At 38.5% G+C, this 19,726-nt stretch overlaps 2 protein-coding genes across 3 annotated transcripts; both read right to left on the bottom strand.

The window, feature by feature from the left end:
- Positions 1–31: 31 nt before the first annotated feature.
- LOC106050652 (transmembrane protein 33-like) lies at positions 32–18,762 on the bottom strand. The gene is made up of 8 exons (XM_056037408.1): positions 18,572–18,762; positions 8,436–8,535; positions 8,117–8,211; positions 7,532–7,716; positions 6,363–6,430; positions 5,167–5,300; positions 2,603–2,686; positions 32–2,327 (listed from the first exon to the last, which is right to left on the bottom strand). The coding sequence occupies exons 2-8, from the start codon at positions 8,511–8,513 to the stop codon at positions 2,192–2,194; spliced, it is 780 nt and encodes a 259-aa protein (XP_055893383.1). The 5' UTR covers positions 8,514–8,535; positions 18,572–18,762; the 3' UTR covers positions 32–2,191.
- Positions 8,563–16,440, bottom strand: LOC129927634 (uncharacterized). Of its 2 annotated transcripts, none has more exons than XR_008779249.1 (2): positions 10,015–16,440; positions 8,563–9,241 (listed from the first exon to the last, which is right to left on the bottom strand). XR_008779249.1 is itself a non-coding variant. In XM_056037407.1 (2 exons), the coding sequence occupies exon 2, from the start codon at positions 13,643–13,645 to the stop codon at positions 10,790–10,792; it is 2,856 nt and encodes a 951-aa protein (XP_055893382.1). In that variant the 5' UTR covers positions 13,646–14,585; positions 15,361–16,440; the 3' UTR covers positions 8,563–10,789. The 2 variants fall into 2 exon arrangements, 1 of the variants encoding a protein (XP_055893382.1); XM_056037407.1 differs by having other exon boundaries at positions 8,563–14,585; positions 15,361–16,440.
- Positions 18,763–19,726: the final 964 nt, after the last annotated feature.

The following is a 19,726-nucleotide window of genomic DNA, read 5'->3' as shown; positions in this document are numbered from 1 at the left end:
CAGCAGACATGAGCACAGAGTGAGCCAAATGTCTATTCCACATACAATTTTTATTGACACAGTACAAAAAAATCTTAAATTATGCATACAAATAAATCATGCCAACCAGAAAGAAACAAAAACTGTGGATTAAATCTCTTGTTCACTTCTACTGATGCTGCCTGCACACGGGGCTGATACTTTCTTGACTTCTTTATAGCTCAAGTACAATCACAGACTGCACATGGGGCTGATACTTTCTTTTCTTCTTTATAGCTCAAGTACAATCACAGAGAATAACATTATTTGTAATCTATCATAGCAATAGACATTAAAGAACCTAAAAAATAAGACATTTAAAAAAAAAAAAAAAATTATCCCTAAGATATACTTTGGTCAAATACTAATAATTAATGTTTTGGCAGCCCCCCCCCCCCCCCCCCCTTTACTTGCTAAAAGTATGATATGTATCACAGCGGCTTCTAGAAGGACAGAAAAAAAATGATTAAGAAATCTACAATTTAAAAAAATCTAAATGCAGATATATTAAAATTACAAAGTGATTTTTTTTAAAGGTTTGTTAGAGTCAATAAATAGAATCAATCAATCAATCAGCAAACAATCGAAAACATTCTTTTCTGGCTTCCGGCACTAAGCCAACTCATTATTCAATCACATCTGCACAAATACCTTTCTAAATATACATATATAAAATGTGTGTTACACAATGAAAACAGACCAATAAACTGAAATCTAAAATGTTTCAAATAGTATGGCAGTGAATGAACTAGCAACTAAAACAACAGAGGAAAAGCTGTTGAATAATCTAGATTGATAAAAAAAAAAAAAAAAAAGATGATTAGTCTCACTCTTCAGTTATAGCAATCTTAGAGGACAGTACTTCAACTCTACAATCTAAATTTAAACTGAAGAGCACAATCACTACCCACAGCTAGTCACAGTAAATGCCAAAGTTCTCTTTTATGTGAACAAATTTATGGTTACGGTACTCTCTAGGCAAACAAATTTTCTACCTGATTTATTTCTTCCAGAGAAGTTTGTTTTAAAAGGTCAATATGGCTTATGATGTTTTTAATGGTCAATATGGCTAATGATGTTTTTAATGGTCAATATGGCTAATGGTCACATATTTGCTCGAAAACATATGCTACATACTAACATAATAAATGAAATCGATGTATTTGCTCACAGTGGCTCATGATTGTTTAGGTTCTACATAGCAGACTTTTTTAGAGCTGTCAGATTCCAAGAGTTCACTATACAGCACTACGAAACTGGCCTGAACTAATCATGATATACTGTTTCTAAAGAACAAGGAAGGACGTATTCTTCTATGGATTGAATTGTTAGAAATGATTTGTTTTTTTTTGGATCTACTTTTTCTTTCTTCATTATGAATCATTTTTTGTGACGTCCTCTCATCTTCATCTCTGCCTGTGGTCCCTTCTGGGGCATAGGCCACCAACCGGGGTGTGTGTGTGTGTTTGTGTCCAGGGCTTGCCTTGTTATGTTGGATGCAGGCTTGCGAAAGTTGTGACCTATCCATCTCCAGCGTCTCTGAAGGATATCTACTTCAATGGGCTGCTGCTTTGTTCTTTGCCACAGTTCCTCATTTGAGCTCTTGTCTGGCCAGCGGATCATAAGTATCCTCCTAGGCAGGTATTGATGAATACCTGGATTTTTTTCATGGTGGTGATGGTGGTTCTCCAGGTCTCTGCTCCATAAAGTAGTATTTTTGTGACGTGGTGCTATCAATTTGTGGTGATTATGAGAAAACAACCTTGTTTAATAATATTTGACAGGCTTTCAAAGCCAAGACAGTGGCTTAATATCAAAATTTGCAAGAAAATAAATTAACTCTAGTATGTCTTAAACCAAAAACATGAACAAACTTTACTATTCACAAAAACCTTTCCTAAAAGAAGCCACAATATAATGATAGGAAACCTGAAATAATTTGGCATACTAAAAAAAAACCTGTTATAAGATGGCTTTTATCTCCACAGCCAATTAACTTATGTTACCTGCTTGTGACATTAGTTTTAAATATATTTCAATACATCAGTAATATCACTATAGCAGCTATCAGCTATCACATGATACACATTTTTTCATCTATCAAGACACACAAGTAAAAAAAAAAAAAACTGTTTAAAATAATGGTCGGTAAAAAACAAAGTAATTGTGACATCTATGAGGCCTGGGCTACTGGAGCTAGCCATGAGATAAAGTTGACAGCTTTGTAGCAGAGGTTTCTGACCAGTTGTGGGCACTGTGGCTTATTGCACAGAACCATTGTGGCTTGATAGAATTCACTAAACAACAACCTGAAGCGAAGAGAAATGAACCTTTTATAAATATATAAGGCATACAAATTAATGAAAACATGTTCAAGTTTAAACTACAATTTCAAAGTTATAAAATAATTTAAAGTACGTTTGAAATACATTTTAAAACTTTAAGTACCGGGGTACTTGAGTTAGCAAACAATAGCAGAATGCATCTCCATTCTAGTAGTTACCAGCTGTCTTCCTTATTTTTAATTTTTATTTCAAAGTAGGGCGTTCTGTCTAAAATAAGATTTCTATGAAAACAAACTAACCTGTTATAAGGATTTCTGCGAGATGCATACCGAAATGTTAGAAATCTGTAGTATATAAATGGCAAAAATAAGCTTGCCTTGCCACTGGAAAAGAAAATTAGAAATTATAAATACAAACAGCTTTATATATTTTTCAAATGTGATGATATAAAATGTAAAATTTTGGCCACAATGTATCAATAAGATCTTTAACAGGGATATGAAGTCAAATTCATTTGTATTAGACAAACAACAACCATGAGATAATGAATCATTAAAAAAACAAGTAAACAAAATATTTTGTTACAGACAACATTTAGTAAGAGAAAAGTAACAGAATAATAACATTCAAGATGACCTAACAAAACTAATCAGATGAAGCAATCAATAATAAAAGAAAATGAGTACAACTCTTGGCCTTTATGGGTGTCTCAGATATTGGTTTCTGAAGAAAGTTAACACAGACAGGAGAAGGGGGAAAGGCAAGGGTAAGGCTTTGGGAGTCAACTTTAAAAAAAAAACTGGAGCTGGTGACCCTTGAACAGCTTGCAGCACATAGTGCTACCCTGCCAATCCAGGGTTCATAGCCAATTTCATGAATGATTTTCCAGGTATTTTCCAGGTTTTCAAGGTAGAGTTTTAGATTTTCAAGGTATGCATCGCACCATAGCAAGCAATATATATGTATATATATTTACATACATATGACATAAATATGTAAAAAGAACAATATATATACATAAATTTTAAATTTAAAAACCCACATTAAAATGTATGCTGATAAGTTGAAATCATACCTCCAAAAAAAATATAAAAAATTCATCTCTAGTGTTCCTAAGCATTTAAATGCAACTTTTTAATACATTAGAAAACACAAACAAGCTTGCACTACAGAAGAATAACTTTTTTAAAATATGAGATGTAATTCAGCTAAAACTGTCGCAATCTGAAGTTGGAAATTTTCTTAAATTGACATAGATTTGTAAAAATAATATTTCATTCTTACTATAGCAGTTGACTTGCTTTCCATCAGTTTTAAGTAAATTACAACCAAAATAACTCTACGGGCTTTCTACAGCTGTGTGCGAAATATTTTCGTTAAATCTACAGTAGATCTAGACTCTAATTTAATTCACTAAATTCGCGGACTTTTCACAGCTGTGAGAGAATTATCTTCACTCTATTCTATTGGATTAGCGTAAATTAAGTCTAGATCTAGATCGCGGACTTTTTTTCGAATTATCTTCACTGAATCACCGTAAATCTAGTCCCTAAAATTCGCGGACTTTTCACGGCTGTGAGAGAATTATTTTCACTGAATCTACCGTAAAATCTAGAGTCTAGATCTAAGTCACTAAATTCGCGGACTTTTCACGGCTGTCACTGCTTCTACAGTCTAGATCTAATTAAGTCACTAAATTGGCGGACTTTTCACGGCTGTGTGCGAATTATCTTCACTGAATCTATCGTAGATTTAGACTCTATAGATTCTAACTCAATGTCACTAAACTTCGCGGACTTTTAACGGCTGTGAGAGAATTTTCTTCACTAGATTCGAGTGATTTAGCGTAAATCTAGAATCTAGCGTATTTCTAGAGCAATCTAAACATTAGATGTACCTGGATCTAGATCCTTAAATTAACTAAAATTCACGGAGTTTTCAGGTTAAGCGCGAATTATCTTAACTAGATCTAACTTAGATCTAAATTATTCTAAATCTAGATACTATTTCTAGCTAGATGAGAAGGATGGATCGTGAGAAGACTCAAAAGTAAAGTACCGGTAGCAATTATACTTAAACACTGAAGCATAATCTCCAAATACAAAATCTAATAAAATACTCAGAAAGACACAAAGATAAGATGATATATGGACTTTCCACGCGAAGTCACTCTTACTGTTACAACAAGAAGATTTTCGGCGAGGGAGGGCCCGGAGGGGTGTAGCCTTCACATTAGGCTGCTAATTGCTCTAGTTATAGACAACAGTCACTACAGACTAGATCTAGCGCGTCTTCAGTCGTAACAGTGAAAGGAAAATAGTGCTAAGTGAAATGCTTGCTTGAGCCAAGGTCGTTTTCAATCACGAGGTCGCGCTTCACAAGTGGGTGAAAGGCGGTGTAGACGCGTCGTCACTGGTCAGCTCAATGTAACCGGGAAAAAAAAAACGAAAATAAACACCAGGTATCGGGAGGGAAAGAACTCAAGGTCCAGTTTTAAAATTTAAGTTTTTTTCACCGTTTTTTACGAAATTCAAGGCTTTTTCAAGGCCTTGAATTTAATATGAAATTCAAGGTGTTTCCCAGGTTTTCAAGGTGGCTACGAACCCTGCCAATCTCAAGCTGGTTCAGCTACAGTTCCTTTGAACCCAACAGCTACATGGAGAGGGAAGAAAACTGTTGGGCAACCTTCCAACCATTGCTGATTCCCAGGCCCTTATCTAGTTCAAAACCCTCAGTCCACGAGATGAACAATATTCGTTTCACAACTGAAGGAGGCTAATAGATGATGATGAATATTAGTCTTCATAAGTATTTCAATATCTTATAATTCCATTTTGTTTTTGTAAGTGTATATTTAACCCACCTGAATATAAGAAGCAAGATAGCTGGCATCATGAATATTTCTATGCTGGCAATGAACCGCAATATGTTCACCTGCTGAGCCTCAAGTTTTGTGATCAAGTTGCGCACCAACGTCAATGAGTTGGGTCCCATCAACTAAGACAAACAAAGTAAGAAATAGTTATAATAAACATCAGCAAAGTTAATCTCGAGGTCACTATATACTAGACCACAAAGTGAAAACAACAATAAAAATAACAGCTTAACAAAATATTTTGCTATTTTAATCAATCCTCCGAGTGTTCCATGCCAATAAGGAAGAGACTGGTCAGATTCCTTTCTTGATTTTCTAGGGCTAACTGGAAAGCTAAATATATCAATTCAATTCTATTCAGAAGTTTCCTGGCATTAAGATTGAATATTGTGTTACAAGATTTACATCTACAATTACTACAACATATAACAACACCAGCAGTCTCAGTATTAATGCTTTTTTTTCCCCCTAAATAGTTTTAGGTACATTTCTTAAGCAGAACTATTTGAAGTTAATGGTTTTCTTTTGTGTAACACACATCTTGAAAAAAAATAAATTTGTATATGTATGAAGTTATAATGCAATTAAAATGAAATAAATTTTGATTCCACTTTGTTTTTTAAAATACTGTTTCTGAACATAACTCAATTAAATTAACAATACAAATATTGAAGATTCTACATAAACATAATTGAATGGAGAATTTGAAAATGTTAAAATGTATCTTCTAATATGCAAAAAAGGAAAGCTATTGCCCTGTTGCATCTACTCAATAACATTAGATCTATCAGTACTACTCAATAACATTAGATCTATCAGTACTACTCAATAACATTAGATCTATCAGCACTACTCAATAAGATTAGATCTATCAGTACTATTCAATAACATTAGATGATTCGATCTATCAGTACTAATCAATAGCATTAGATCTATCAGTACTATTCAATAACATTAGATCTCTCAGTTAAATGTATGGGATCCACATTTCTTTTTGCTTGCTTTAGAATTAGAGATCATCCAGCAACACAAGACTGCACTAGAAATAAAAGTTTAGATCTGGCCCTAAGACTTTTCACCTACGGTAACTGCTGGTGTCACAATCTTATCAACCATCATGATAGTATTATAATCCGATTCAATTATACAATTATTTTTTCCATTTTTGGTCATAGTCAACTTACATTGAGAATAGTTTTGGTATAAGAACAGGCATGTAGCAATGCAAACAGAAACAATGGAATGAGTATCACTAGAATATTAGTTAAAGAAAATGTTGGTATTAAAGCAAAATAAATAAACAAATGTCTTTCTTATATGAGAGTCAGAGAGGAGGCAATGTACTTTGAACTTGATTGTTTTAAAAAATCAGACAGAATACAGAAAGAAAGAAGCATTGAAGAGTGTCTCATTTTTTTCAATTTCAGAATAAGTTGTAGTATTTATCTAACAATTTGTGATTTTAATAACATCAAACAATTCAAATGTTAACACCAGTGGTCTAACCTAACGATGAAACATGGAGTCTTTTTCATCCAATGAATTGTTACATCTCTACTTAATCTTCTTTAAAATGTAGTCACTTCACCCAGTAATGCTCCCACCTCGCCCTGGAGACAGACCCTAACTACTCTTTAGTAAATAACATTCATGGAATAGAATCCATTAATAGTGGTTTACACGAGGGATGGCTTCATGATTAAAACAAAATCTCTGTCCTCTGAGCACAATACTTTTAGTGTAGAAAAGACGCTATATAGGCCTACTATTTGGACCAGTAGAAGTTGGAGAGGTGAGAGTATTGCTGGAAGAATAGAATCTAAATGAAGATTAAGTAGAAAGCGTTAAATTAATCAGAATAAAAAAAAAATTACATTTTTCAGACCACCATTGAATATTTATATACATACATTACAAGTGCATCTATAATCTGCAATTTAAACCATGAATAACTTTGTACAATTATTACAACACTTTTAGTAAGAAAAAGACTTAAACGTTTGTACATGTGATGAATGTGATGTATTACATGAGTTATAGTTTTTCTGTTTACTTGTCATGAAAATGAATTCATAACATGCTAGTGATATGAAGTTTCATTCAGTGTATTAAAGCCAAATTTTGTTGCTACTGAATTGGCTTGTTTAGTCACAGCAGATTCTGCACTGATTCCGAGAGAAGAAACTAACATCAGTAATTTATCTGGGTACATCCATTGTCTTTCAGATAGAAGGAGCCATTAAAGCCATGAATAATGAATAGTTCTTGGTTGATTGTTTTTAATAAGTCAATTAAATACATTAACTTATACTTGACACAATGACTACAAGGCAGAAACATTCTAAAAGGATACTTGTCATTGGATATGAGTTGAGAAATATGATGCAATACAGAAGGTAGTGGCTAGCATCCTCCACAAGCAAAGATCGCAAGAAATCCATGTTGAAGCGGACATTGGGCAGGCGCTGGTGTAGACGAAGAGCGCTTGTGGCGGCTGCTGATAAAAGTGCTCTTTGGTAGAAGCTGTAAGGATTATCTCTGAAGACAAAAAAAAAACTTTTTCAATTGTGCATGTAACAAAAAGACACCTGAAATGTTTTTGTCAACTGTTTGTTAATCTAATAAGCTACATGGCTCTGTGTTGACTAGCTCATGAAGAAATTGTAAGTGGCCAAATATGTACAAGAATAGGAACTGTTTCTATTATAATTCTATTCTTAAATTTATATAGCATCACAAGCAGAATATTGTTTTAGCCCTACCAGCCCTGTGGGAGAAATAATGTGTACAAAATTTGTACCAGACGGGCAGAGTGACTTGATATTAGCTTTGTAAAAATATGCCTATTCTCTTTCTCTGAATGTATCACCTTAACATAGTAAAGGAAAACACTGTTGTTGAAAATAAGTCCAAAAAAAAAAATGAAGTCAGAGCTTACCCTACAATAGGAACAATAAACAAAACAGTACAGACAACAGTGAATATTCGTGTCAACCAGAGAGTTGTCTCCACCTTGTTTTCCATCATATGGCCCTAAGTAGTAGGACAAAATAAGCATAGGTAAAAAAAAAAATCATATTCATTTGTATAAAATAGCTAATTTAGTTTATTGAGAGAAGGATTTATAGAAGACTAAAATTTTTTTTAGATAGTAACAGATATCTAATGAAAAATGGGGGAAAAATCTTATTTAATATTTAAAAATGCCAACATCTATGATTCTGATACTACAAGTTAAAAATTAAATGCATATTTACCAAAACAGTATTTCTATTGGTTGATGGACCATCGCCAGAGCCATCATGACTAGATGCAGTATTGCCTGTGTCAGACATTCTTGATGACTCCAACTAATACCTAAATTATATAATTATAATTAATGCATTTACGAAAAATCAAATGTCTTTTCTTGTTTCTAAAAATCACTATCTACAAAAGTGTGGTGGAATAAGTCCGCCGATCGGTCCGTTTGCACTTCCCGATGGGGACGATGGCCTGCGACTCCTAGGGGTAAAGTCTTAGAGCCACAACGTGGTAAATATTTGGTTGATGTTATATAGGCACATAGATAGGCACAGGCAAAACGCAAAGCTTATTGGTTTTGTGGAAGAACAAGTATTTAATAAAGATAAATTAAGAAGAAATACACTCAGTGAGTGGGGGGGGGGATGTACAGAATGATTTAGGATTTTATGATGACGTTTAAGATAATATCATCACTGGGATGTTGCTCATAAAGATTCGTGTATGGTTTGCTTATTCGGCTGTCTCTCACTTATCTGTTAAGCAAGGTTCTCCTTCGGGGTTGGATAAGTTGAAGCTCCGTTGTGTTGTAGCCAGTTGCTGGTGCCCTGCAGGTAGGCAGGCGCTAATGTGATGAATATGAGGATGCCACGCGGTGGGCTTACTCCTGCGGTAGTTGCAGACCGGTCCTGGGACGTCAGCCTGGAATGCCTTCGGTTCGGTTTGAGGGTGATGAGTGACTCACCCTCAACGGGAATGTGTGGAGAGCTGCTGAGGTCTGCCTTCAGGCAACAAAACACGCCAGCCCTGGTGTAGGAGGCTATGAAATGAGACATGAGAGGAGCCTGAATTATTAAACCATACAGACTGGTTGGCGAGGGGCGCATCCTTGATAGGAGCGTCTCCCTCAGACTAACTAAGATACATGTTAACGACAATTCCCTAAGTCTGGTAATAATTGCTGTACAAATAATACAATAATAATAATACAAATACAAATATAAATGTACAAGGCAGGGGCATAAATGAGGAGGGAAACAGGGGGACCATATTACAGGGTTGTAGCCCCTGTGACCTCATTGACCCACAGGTAAACAAGTCCGCGGTCACTCGTGACCAGAGGACTGTGACAAGAAGAAAAGGGGGGGGGGGGTAGAAAAGGGCACATAATTATACAGGCCGAAAATAGTGGGGTAGGCATGCGAGACTGATTCTCGGGCCTAAGGATGCATGGTAACAGCACCGTATGTGCATAACCAAAACAAGCATAATCATAATGTATATATATGTGCACATATACAGGTACATGTGCACAGGTAAGAAATGATCTAGACGCGAGTAGGTCCAGATGAATATGGATATGAATAAATAACAAATTCATAAATAAATATTAGGATTAACTAAATTGTAAGGTGGATGTCCACCGTTGGGAATACAATCGACATTGACGAGTTATTAAGGAGCACATATTCATAGAGATTTACAAATATAATATTTGGAAGCAAACAAGTATTAACATGGTAATGATATATGAACGTAAATGTTACAGGCGAAGACACACTAAATAATAATGATAAAGTTTTTCCAACTCACCCGCTTTGCCTTACACAAGTTCCCAAATGAATCGTTGACTTGAGAGTCTTCTGACTTCTCAGTGATTCTGATCTAGAATGGCATTAACCTGAAACTTTCGTCTCCGGCTTTTATAGGTTCCCGAACGGTATGTTAAGAGTAGTGATGATCCAATGGCCAGCGAGTCTTTTGAGTTTAGAATTGTTAAATTGGACCAATCTTTTCATTTGGGGCTCATTCACCTGACTTCTTTAACCCGCGACCCGGGGGGGGGGGGGCGAGGGAGGATGAAAGCGGAACCATGCAACAATTATCAGGCTGGACCATCGCTCGATGGTACAGCGGACGGAAACGATTTGAATAGCCCTGGGCGTTAGGAGTGTCGACTCAAAGGGATGTACGTGGACACCAAATTTTAATGTCCCTGGACTTCACGGTTGCGTGCTTTTGTTTCGGCGTTTGGGGCGTAACATTCAATTTTAATGTTCCTGAACTTAACGGCTGCGTACGTTTGTTTCGACGTCTGGGTATAACTTGGGATGTGTGTTTATGGCCTATGATTTGGGGGTTGGATCTAACCTTGGTGTAATAGATTGTTTGTGTTCTACCCTGGTCAGTTTAGTGTAAAAGGGGCTATACAATGCTAACTAGTGGTTAAGAGGGGGGGGGTTAGTTCCGCACTGGTCAGTTCTGTATTGCGAAGGGACGCGTTTCGTCACACACCCCTCCGCCAAAGATAATGCATTGTAAAGGCATTATTAAATTCGAAATTCTGAACTGACCTGTGAGAGGTTGCCTAGATGATAGAGGGACAAGCGGGGCCCCTACGTAGGAGCGTGCATTCGCTGATAACGTCATCGGGTCCAGCGTGAGCTGGGACGCTATGGTGGATAACAAACTCCACTACAGGATCTAGGGCTGATTTATTGGCAGACGCGATTGTGCACCAATCAAGGAAGGCGGGAGTTACTCCCTCTTTGTGACTGCCATTACGGGCAGGAGAGTGGCTAAATAGTAGTAGCCGGGACTGGGCATTCGGTTTGTTTTCGTTGTGTTGAAACTGCTGAAGGCCCTTCGAGAATTTAGGCGTGGTGAGAAATACCTTACGCCTGCTGCAAAAGTGTGGCCAGCTTATTCTAGCAGACAGATAGCCTAGCAAGAATGCAATGAGCATGAGTGTTGCCACCAGTACTAGTCTGGGAGGCACATGGAGAGTTGAACCATCGTGTGAGGGCCCTTGTGATGCTTTAGGGTTTGAACCATAGTGATGTGCGAGAAACATCCACAAGACTACTACACATAGAAACTTTAGACAGATTTTGCAGTCTTCTCGTTTATTAGCCGAGCTAACTTGCAAGTTGGATAGTCGGCTGGGTGGCGGGTCGCTTTCACTTAGAATGACCTCGGCGGGGTTAGAGGGTAGCTCATCTATGTGGCTTAAGGGCGGATGCGGTTTTAGGCCCTCGGCGTTGAGGAGGGGTGCAGAAATGTGTAAAGTGGGGAACAGAGATACCTTACCAGGCGTCTCGAGGGGGAGGCATTGTCTTGTCTCACAACTGTTTGTACAGGCGCTTCTCGTGTTGAGTGGCCCGGGGTGGGATTCGGTGGACCGTGAGTCGAGGGCGGCACCAAGGGGTTTGATGCCTCGCACGATATCAGGTGCAACCATTGTGGCGCTGGATGCGATGTCCATTACGCTGTCGATGCCAGAGTCCTGCAGAAGGACGATGGCGGCAGTGCCAGTGCCCTGTGCATTGATGGGTGCGCTGGCAGAATGGGTGCTTCGCTCGATGGCGAGAGCGTTGAGATTGGCGGCCTGCATGACAACAGTCGTGCCGCTAGAGTCAGCGTTCTTCGTGATAGAACTGCTGATGGGATTCTCGGCCTTTACTCCTCGGCTCTGTTTAGAGTTCTGGGAGTTGGGTTGGCCAATTTGCTGGGTTTGAGGGCCGAAGCGCTGGGACTGGGCCGCGTGGCTTCGTGCGCCTCCCTCCCCGCCCGAATGGTGCTGTGGGAGGCCCGGTTTGCGAGCTATTGGGCGCCAATGGATTTTCGACTTATCCCTTTTCACGGGAACGAGAATCTTTGCAGACGATAAATAGCTTCGTGGGGATTCCTTGTATCCTCTGCGGAGAGAGTTAAGGGTTTCCCTTGCGCCATCCTGTGGAGCCTGGGCTCCAGTAATCACAGGGAATGCGCTGATGTGGTCCGTTTCAGGGACCGAGGGGTTAGTTGCATTGGGGTTCACCGGAATGACCCCTGGGGTAGTGAACCTCGGGTCTGTAGGAGTCCCCAGGAACACGTATTTATCACCAAGCGTTAGATCAAAGCATGGGTTGTCCATGACGGCCGCCTCTATCCTACCGTTGACATATCTAGATCTCACCTTTATTCGGGCGATCGGAAGGGTGAATGGGGGAGAGTTCAAGTCTGCGCCTTGTATGGTGACCCATTTGTTGCTAATATAGCGGGGCTTTACCAATGATTTCCTGACGATTGCCGAAAAGGAACACCCGGAATCGTATAGACAATTAGAGGATATTCCGTTCACTAATACTTTTTCGACTGTAGGGGGATGGTTACTCGGTGATGGGTTTAGGATGGGAGTTGCTTGTGTTATCACCATCAGTGGTTGGGCTGAGTAAGGGCGACTTCTATTATGACACTCGCTGGAGTCATGGGTAGGAGAGTTATGGAAGCTGCACCACTTCTTTTGCTGCCTCGGCGGGTTGGGAGGAATGGGGAGGCGGGGTGCTTGGTTGTTGGGCTGGCGTGTTTGTTTGTTGTTATTGTTATTGCTGCTAGTTGAAGGGTCGGGCTGCTTATCTACCTTCGCTATCGATGGGCTTTGGTCTGATGTTTTAGTTTTCTGCTCCCTGTGGGCTGCTAGAAATCTATCAGAGTAACTGACTATTTCTTGTGGTGTAGTGACACCGCTTTCATCTATGAAGATGCGAAGGTCAGGGGCCATACATTCGCGGAGCTGTTCTACCAGAATAAGGTCTTTTAGACCTTCATAATTTTGAGTGAAGGGACTTAGGGATAACCATTTATCCAAGTATTTCTCTAGTCTGGCAAAGAGACTGGAATACACCTCACGTCTTTCAAGGCGAGAGTTCCTAAATTTCTTGTGGTAGGAGTTGGCGGTCAAGTCGAACTGGACTAGCAGTGCGTTCTTGAGCGCTGAGTAGTCGTTTTGACTAGATGAGGGGAGCTTAGCATACACCTCGTAGGCCTTACCCCGCAGAGCTTGTGACACTCTAAATGACCATTTGCCAATTGGTAGCTGGTTGTTGGTAGCCACGTTTTGAAATCTTTCTAAGAAAGTCTCTATACTTTCTTTGGTTTCATCGAAAGGTTCTAAGTTGAAGTGAGGGGTTTGACAGTTAGGGGAGTTTTGATCGGCAGCATTTGTTGTGCGCGATTCGTCGTTAGCTTTTAATTTTTCTAACTCTATTTCCTTTTCTTTCATACGGAATGCGTGAGCTTCTTTCTCTTTTTCCCTCTCAACTTTTTCCCACTCCTCGAATTTAGCTAGGATGAATGTCGGCCTGTCTTCAGGCCTGATGCCTATTTGGTCTGCCAACTCGTTGAGCTCGCGAATTTTTATAGATTTAGCTGATTCGGCTTTTGATCTAGTGCCTTCAGCCATTTTTGTGGGATAGAGGTGATGGGGAAATATGCTAGAAGCTGAAGTGGGTGAGAGGCTAACTGAATATTTATTTAATTATGTCTTCACCTGTGTTATTATCTAAATATGATACAACAAGTATATAATTAATATAATATACTATACAGCATTGACATAATCAAACCATACTGAGCAATATGTAGTTCTATGTTATCAATATATATTTATAGGGTCTAGTGGGTGGAAATTTGTAAACGTTCTGCTTATTGCCTTGTGCCTATACTGAATGAGTTAGGGTTTTGTGATCCCGGACTAGGCGTCACAGTTTACCCCCGTTGTGGTGGAATAAGTCCGCCGATCGGTCCGTTTGCACTTCCCGATGGGGACGATGGCCTGCGACTCCTAGGGGTAAAGTCTTAGAGCCACAACGTGGTAAATATTTGGTTGATGTTATATAGGCACATAGATAGGCACAGGCAAAACGCAAAGCTTATTGGTTTTGTGGAAGAACAAGTATTTAATAAAGATAAATTAAGAAGAAATACACTCAGTGAGTGGGGGGGGGGATGTACAGAATGATTTAGGATTTTATGATGACGTTTAAGATAATATCATCACTGGGATGTTGCTCATAAAGATTCGTGTATGGCTTGCTTATTCGGCTGTCTCTCACTTATCTGTTAAGCAAGGTTCTCCTTCGGGGTTGGATAAGTTGAAGCTCCGTTGTGTTGTAGCCAGTTGCTGGTGCCCTGCAGGTAGGCAGGCGCTAATGTGATGAATATGAGGATGCCACGCGGTGGGCTTACTCCTGCGGTAGTTGCAGACCGGTCCTGGGACGTCAGCCTGGAATGCCTTCGGTTCGGTTTGAGGGTGATGAGTGACTCACCCTCAACGGGAATGTGTGGAGAGCTGCTGAGGTCTGCCTTCAGGCAACAAAACACGCCAGCCCTGGTGTAGGAGGCTATGAAATGAGACATGAGAGGAGCCTGAATTATTAAACCATACAGACTGGTTGGCGAGGGGCGCATCCTTGATAGGAGCGTCTCCCTCAGACTAACTAAGATACATGTTAACGACAATTCCCTAAGTCTGGTAATAATTGCTGTACAAATAATACAATAATAATAATACAAATACAAATATAAATGTACAAGGCAGGGGCATAAATGAGGAGGGAAACAGGGGGACCATATTACAGGGTTGTAGCCCCTGTGACCTCATTGACCCACAGGTAAACAAGTCCGCGGTCACTCGTGACCAGAGGACTGTGACAAGAAGAAAAGGGGGGGGGGGGGGTAGAAAAGGGCACATAATTATACAGGCCGAAAATAGTGGGGTAGGCATGCGAGACTGATTCTCGGGCCTAAGGATGCATGGTAACAGCACCGTATGTGCATAACCAAAACAAGCATAATCATAATGTATATATATGTGCACATATACAGGTACATGTGCACAGGTAAGAAATGATCTAGACGCGAGTAGGTCCAGATGAATATGGATATGAATAAATAACAAATTCATAAATAAATATTAGGATTAACTAAATTGTAAGGTGGATGTCCACCGTTGGGAATACAATCGACATTGACGAGTTATTAAGGAGCACATATTCATAGAGATTTACAAATATAATATTTGGAAGCAAACAAGTATTAACATGGTAATGATATATGAACGTAAATGTTACAGGCGAAGACACACTAAATAATAATGATAAAGTTTTTCCAACTCACCCGCTTTGCCTTACACAAGTTCCCAAATGAATCGTTGACTTGAGAGTCTTCTGACTTCTCAGTGATTCTGATCTAGAATGGCATTAACCTGAAACTTTCGTCTCCGGCTTTTATAGGTTCCCGAACGGTATGTTAAGAGTAGTGATGATCCAATGGCCAGCGAGTCTTTTGAGTTTAGAATTGTTAAATTGGACCAATCTTTTCATTTGGGGCTCATTCACCTGACTTCTTTAACCCGCGACCCGGGGGGGGGGGGGGGGCGAGGGAGGATGAAAGCGGAACCATGCAACAATTATCAGGCTGGACCATCGCTCGATGGTACAGCGGACGGAAACGATTTGAATAGCCCTGGGCGTTAGGAGTGTCGACTCAAAGGGATGTACGTGGACACCAAATTTTAATGTCCCTGGACTTCACGGTTGCGTGCTTTTGTTTCGGCGTTTGGGGCGTAACATTCAATTTTAATGTTCCTGAACTTAACGGCTGCGTACGTTTGTTTCGACGTCTGGGTATAACTTGGGATGTGTGTTTATGGCCTATGATTTGGGGGTTGGATCTAACCTTGGTGTAATAGATTGTTTGTGTTCTACCCTGGTCAGTTTAGTGTAAAAGGGGCTATACAATGCTAACTAGTGGTTAAGAGGGGGGGGGGTTAGTTCCGCACTGGTCAGTTCTGTATTGCGAAGGGACGCGTTTCGTCACAAAAAGATCTTGCCCTTTTATCTGGAGACTACATTAATGCCATTTCTAATAAAAGATCAAAGCATCCACACAATCATGCAGTCCCAGCTGCGATGGGCAGGACACATCTGCAGAATGGAAGACTGCCGCATCCCTAAACGATCCGTGTGTGGCCAATTAAGGGAAGGAAAGCGTCCACAAGGTGGACAAAGAAAGACATACAACCCCAGTGCAAAGCCCTCAGCCCCCTGGATGACAAAACTGGTCATTATCGAACCAAGATGGATGAGCTATATAATTATAGTCATCATAGATCATATCATATCTCAGAGAAAAAAATTAACAAGACTAATCAGCAATCTTAATCTAGGTTATATATTATAATAAAGACGTTACTAATACTGTCGTTACTTCAAAAAAGATGATTACATCCTATGCGTCATGCATCTGATATATTCTAGTGTGGACGATTCTAGTCTTATCATATATTATGATATATTATAGATATATCTTATTACTGAAATTTAGTGAAATACTGTCAATAGTGTCAATATACTAGAATAGATTCTAGAATAATTTTATGTTAATTTACTCATTTTAAATTTAGAGTAGATCTAGAATAATCTAGATCTAGATGATAGTATTAGATAATTAGTAGCAATTGATTTAGAGTAAAGGATGGTTGTCGGACACCCGGGTTTCATCTCGCATATCGGACACCTCGATGTATTATTATTAAATCTTCTTTATTTGAATGTTTACTACCCAACTTCCGCATAAATATTGCGCATGGACTATTTTGTCACACTTCCGACACGTACAGCTCCCTTTTATATTGAGAGAAAGTAATTTTATCTGGGGTCAAAGTAGACTACTGTAAAACTTAGCTTTTTTTCTCCCAAGGGGAAGAACGAGATAGGGTCTGGAGCTAAGACGATTTTTAAGCCCCTAGATGCATTACCCAATTAAAACCCAGATATAATGCTTCTAAATAGGCACTAGAAACAGATAAATTGTACAACCCAGACTCTCCTTTCCCACTTAAACATGTAAATAGGGGGTGGCCAACAAGTTTTACCTTTCTGAATAAGAAAACATATCGTCATATGACGCTAGTCATCAAAGGGAAATAACTTGACACAGTACTTATGGGGAAATAAACAAATTGTTATTGTTTTTTTTTTTAAACATTTACAAGAATAATTTTGTTGTTTGTTAAAATAATATAGTACAAAATGTATATTTAAGTTATGTATGTGTTCATGTGTGTGTTTCTTACATGTTTCAAAAAAAAAAATTCGTAACATATTTATATAAAAAAAAGGTTAATGTGGTGTATGCAAAACGTATACCATTTATTTTAAACCATTTAATATGCAACAAATATGTACAAATGTTAAAGCATGTAAGTGCACTTTTGTATACAATAATAAATTGGCATCAATGGGCAGCTGAAAAAAAAAAGTCACAATAGCAATATCATTGTAGACCACGAGCCTACAATTATTAATCGACCAGGTGCGCTAAATGGCCATTGTGTGAAACATCAACATTCTAAGAGATTGTCAAAATCAAAAGAGAGTATACTACATGAAGTCTCCCCCCCCCCCCTTTTCCCTTTTTTCCACGTCTCTTAAGCATACCATTACACGCTCTAAAAAAAAAAAAAAGCAGGTGAGAGAGAGAGCAGGAGGCTAGCAATTATCTGACTGGTACCATAAAGGCTAAGGTGAGACAGGCACGCACTGCGCTAGTGGAGCTGTGCTACAGGGAAAAAAAAGTGCCCTGTAGGTAGACTAGAGAGAATACTCCTCCTCTTCTCCCCCCCCCAACAGAGGCGATTTTTTCCCCTAGCGCGACCAGCTAGGCTAGGCCCAAAGTAGTGGCCGTGGTGTGACGTCAGTTACAAGCCGAGAATGAAAGCGTGGAGCGTGGGAAAAGTGATAATATGATTAAATATGGCTTGTGTCGTTGCGCTAATGTACAGAATAATAAAATTAAGGATGAAATGTCTTAATAATAACATGTTTAATATATAGAAGACATCTATTTCCTTTGAAGTGTCTGATAAATCTCCAAACCGGCCAACAACTTTTACAGAGACAAAAATCATGACGAAAACTTTTACGCATCAGAAAACCCAACCTACCCCTCTTCACATCAGATCTAATTTAAACTATGCGTAGTGATACATTACAAAATAACTATTTTTATAGACAAAAGGATGACGAATTCATTGACACCATCACTTTATTCTTAGGTTAGACCGTTATGGAGTTATGAATTTTGAAACTTAAAAATGGCCGGAGAATGGCTTAGCGTGTCCGACAACCATCCTTTACTCTAGAATAATAGATCTAAATCTAGACTCTAGAGTATTCTAGAGTAGATAACTTATTAACTAGATATTCTAATTTTAAATTTCTAGATCTAGTCACATCTACTCAATGTCGTCAATGAAGTCAATGATCTAGTCAATCTAGAATATGAAACTTTATAATAAAAGATTTTGATAACAAAAAAAATTTACCTCGACGATCTAGATCAACAAATAGAATCTAATGCAGACTTTTTCTAGATCTAGATCTTGATTAATTAAATCTAGACACTCTAGATTTGCCGTTAAAAAATAGTTATAAATCAGCCAAACAAGTTTATTCTTTCTCGTTATTTCTATGAATGACTGGCTTTTACCAAGATAATTTTAATCCTAATAATCAGAGAGTTCCTTTTAAATATTACAAAACATCGTCGAATTAACGAAAAAATATATAACAAAAAAACTGTTGGTGTAGATTTGAACTTTCTAGAATATTCTAGATCTCGACAGATTCTAGACTCTAGATCTATATCTTGTCTGTAACAATTTTTTGTTTATGAGAACAAAGCATGTAAAATAAATTTTCCCTGGCACACAAAGACAATGAAACAACCGTATTTTCATATCACCAATATTTAGCTCTAGACAGTGGCGACACTAGGGTCGGTGTCACGCGGTGCGGAACTCATGGTGTCACCCCTCCTTTATCTTCTACATTTAGCTCAAAACAGTGGCGACACTAGGGTCGGTGTCACCCGGTGCGGTTGTCATGGTGTCACACCCTTCCTTTTTTCATCAACTTTCCTCCTAAATTTTCCCAATGAAAACTATGATAGTTATTCTTTTATAGAGCCATTATACAATGAGCTAATAACATACACTACTCGATTATTTCAAAATGTAAAATAAGTGTTCTTTTTTTTTTGTTTATGACATTTTATCAATGATTATTAAATATATTATTAAAATCTTAGGTTGTTAAAATTACAAATATAGGCCTACTTTATATCTTCTGAACATTTTCTTGATTAGCCTTTGAAGATTTTAGAGACTTTTAGACTTTACAGAAACGGATTTAGGCTTACACCATACCAAATCTTTGTCAAGGTGAATCCTTGTAGACCAAACTTATGTTCACCGCACTTTTAGCCAAGAGCCTAATGAGCGCTGTAAGCTTCACCATTACCTGGCTCCGTTTCCTTGCATTTCTGAGCTCCAGAAACTCATTCTCCTTATGCAGGGTTACCAGCATGCATGCCCAAAGCAGGATAAAGTCTTCCAAATGAGGACATTAGGATGATTAAAAAAAAGACATTACTTTAAAAAATACTCTGTCAATGTTTTTTGATAAACATGGCAATAAAT

This window comes from Biomphalaria glabrata, chromosome 8 (genome assembly GCF_947242115.1).
Source record: "Biomphalaria glabrata chromosome 8, xgBioGlab47.1, whole genome shotgun sequence".
Lineage (NCBI taxonomy): Eukaryota > Metazoa > Mollusca > Gastropoda > Planorbidae > Biomphalaria > Biomphalaria glabrata.
This window is presented reverse-complemented; position numbering and strand designations above follow the sequence as displayed.